Source organism: Atheta coriaria, unplaced genomic scaffold (genome assembly GCF_025399875.1).
Source record: "Atheta coriaria isolate IRGN ID8LTWV9N9 unplaced genomic scaffold, Caltech_Dcor_3.1 hic_scaffold_4_pilon, whole genome shotgun sequence".
NCBI classification, from domain to species: Eukaryota; Metazoa; Arthropoda; class Insecta; order Coleoptera; family Staphylinidae; genus Dalotia; species Dalotia coriaria.
The window spans coordinates 7,742,926-7,744,823 of record NW_027045446.1 but is presented as its reverse complement, the minus strand read 5'-3'; the positions used below and the strand labels follow the sequence as shown (position 1 = coordinate 7,744,823).

The 1,898-nt window shown below is 42.0% G+C and overlaps 1 protein-coding gene across 1 annotated transcript in view; it reads left to right on the top strand.

The window, feature by feature from the left end:
• The first annotated feature begins 821 nt into the window (after nt 1-821).
• The window catches only part of SIFaR (SIFamide receptor), a 35,483-nt gene continuing 34,406 nt past the window's right edge, over nt 822-1,898 (top strand). The window contains exon 1 of the mRNA XM_065301340.1: nt 822-1,432. Coding sequence (XP_065157412.1) covers nt 943-1,432 — 490 coding nt within the window. The 5' untranslated portion in view covers nt 822-942. The remainder of the gene's footprint in view (nt 1,433-1,898) is intronic.

Genomic DNA, 1,898 nt, shown 5'->3' with positions numbered 1-1,898 from the left:
AAAAACACTAAAAAACGATTTTTTTTAATTTTTAGGTTAGAATATCAACTTTCATGTTCAAAACATGACATAACCTATTCTTAAATTTTAAATAAACTTATATTTCTCTTAGTAAATTGCAGTAGAAATTAAAAAAGAAGTTATGTTTGCATTTTTCATCTTCTGACCAAATTACATTTCGTCAAGTCTTTGATCTTCTATATAAAAACGTAAAAACTAGAAAACGGCAGTGAAAAAACCACCCCTTGATGTTGCAATTCAAATTCAACTTCGGTGAGCAAATTTCCTGTAGCAGGAAAAGATATTTAGATGCTACTCAATTTTTTACTTTGATACATTAAAATATAATCAAGTTGATATTATTAAAGAAAAACATTCAACGTAATATTTTTCTTGAGGATTTTTGTGAAAATCCCTTCAATAAATATGCGGAAGGGTCCTTCTGATAAAAGATGTTTGCATCTTTTCCCAATGTAATCCTGTGCAATGAATTGCTTTTATTAGCTTGTGCTCGAGAGTCCTTGCAAGATGGCGAGTGTCAGGACGAAAACCTTGTGAATTCATCGAAGCATAAATTTACTACAAATTGAATTACTTTTAAAATATATTCAAGTATCAAATCAATAATTATAATTAATTAAAAATTATTTTAATTTAATTTTAAAATTTACTTATTTTTTGTGTAAAAATATTTTATTTAAATAGTAATAGTTTAGTTGTGCGTATAAAATACTGAGCGCAGACTCAGGAAGCGCGCGTCGCTCTGAGCTCCCAAGCGTCGCGACGCTGGAACCAAGCGTTCACAACCCTTCGAACGCCGGCCGCCGCCGGTCGTCTCCGCAACTCGCGCAAAGTTCCCGCACGACGCGTACAGTTCGCAAACTTTTCGGAAACTTTAGCGAAGTGTTTCGCGATGCCCCCGCGCTGATAATCGCCTCGCCGATGGCCGACGTGGACGAGCTGCTGGCCCCAGACCTTCTCCTCGCCTTTCGCGACGTCGCGGACCCCAACCGCACCGCCATGCTGTCGGTGGAGTACCTGGGCAACCTCATCGAGGTGGTGAACACCGCGCACACCGAAAGCAGCGTCGGTGGTGCCTCGTCCTACGAAATCGGTGTGCGTACCAATGGCGGCGTGGCGACATTTCTCGCTTCCGGTATCAACGCGTCCATCGCGATTAACACCAGCGATGCAGCTTTTGTACCGGAGATGTTCTATCGGCACTCAATGGCGATGACGGCTGTCTACTGTGTTGCCTACTTTCTGGTGTTTGCTGTTGGTATTGTTGGCAACTTCTTCGTCATTGCTGTCGTCTTCAGATCGCCAAGAATGAGAACCGTGACGAATTTCTTCATTGTCAACCTGGCTATTGCTGATATACTTGTCATCGTGTTTTGTTTACCTGCTACGCTCATGTCAAACATTTTTGTTCGTAAGTATTACCAAGAATATTAATTTAAAAATATGTAGGCAACCAAATATTCAATTTGTATAATTCTGCTAGTGTAAGTTGAATAAATCAGATAACACCCTCGGAAAGGACAACGTTTCGTTTATGCACGCGCAAAAAACAAACGCGGATCCGCCGCATGATTCGAACAATGCGCTAAACAAAATTCATTAATACGGCCTGGATGTCTGCCAGAGAGTCAGCGGCGGCGGCGGCGTCGGTTTCGACAACATTCGAATGTTGGCGGCGTTGCGCTATGGTAACACATTATGTAAGTGTACAATATAATGGTGCAGTCTAACCTTGGCCTCTGTACCAACGTAATGATTTACTCGCCGAGGGCCGGCAGGGTAGGTGGGGGCAGAACCGAACGGCTCATTATTGCCGCGCGCGGAATCTGTTTATCTGAAAATCATTAAATCTTCCACTTCCGCGTTACGCCCGCCAC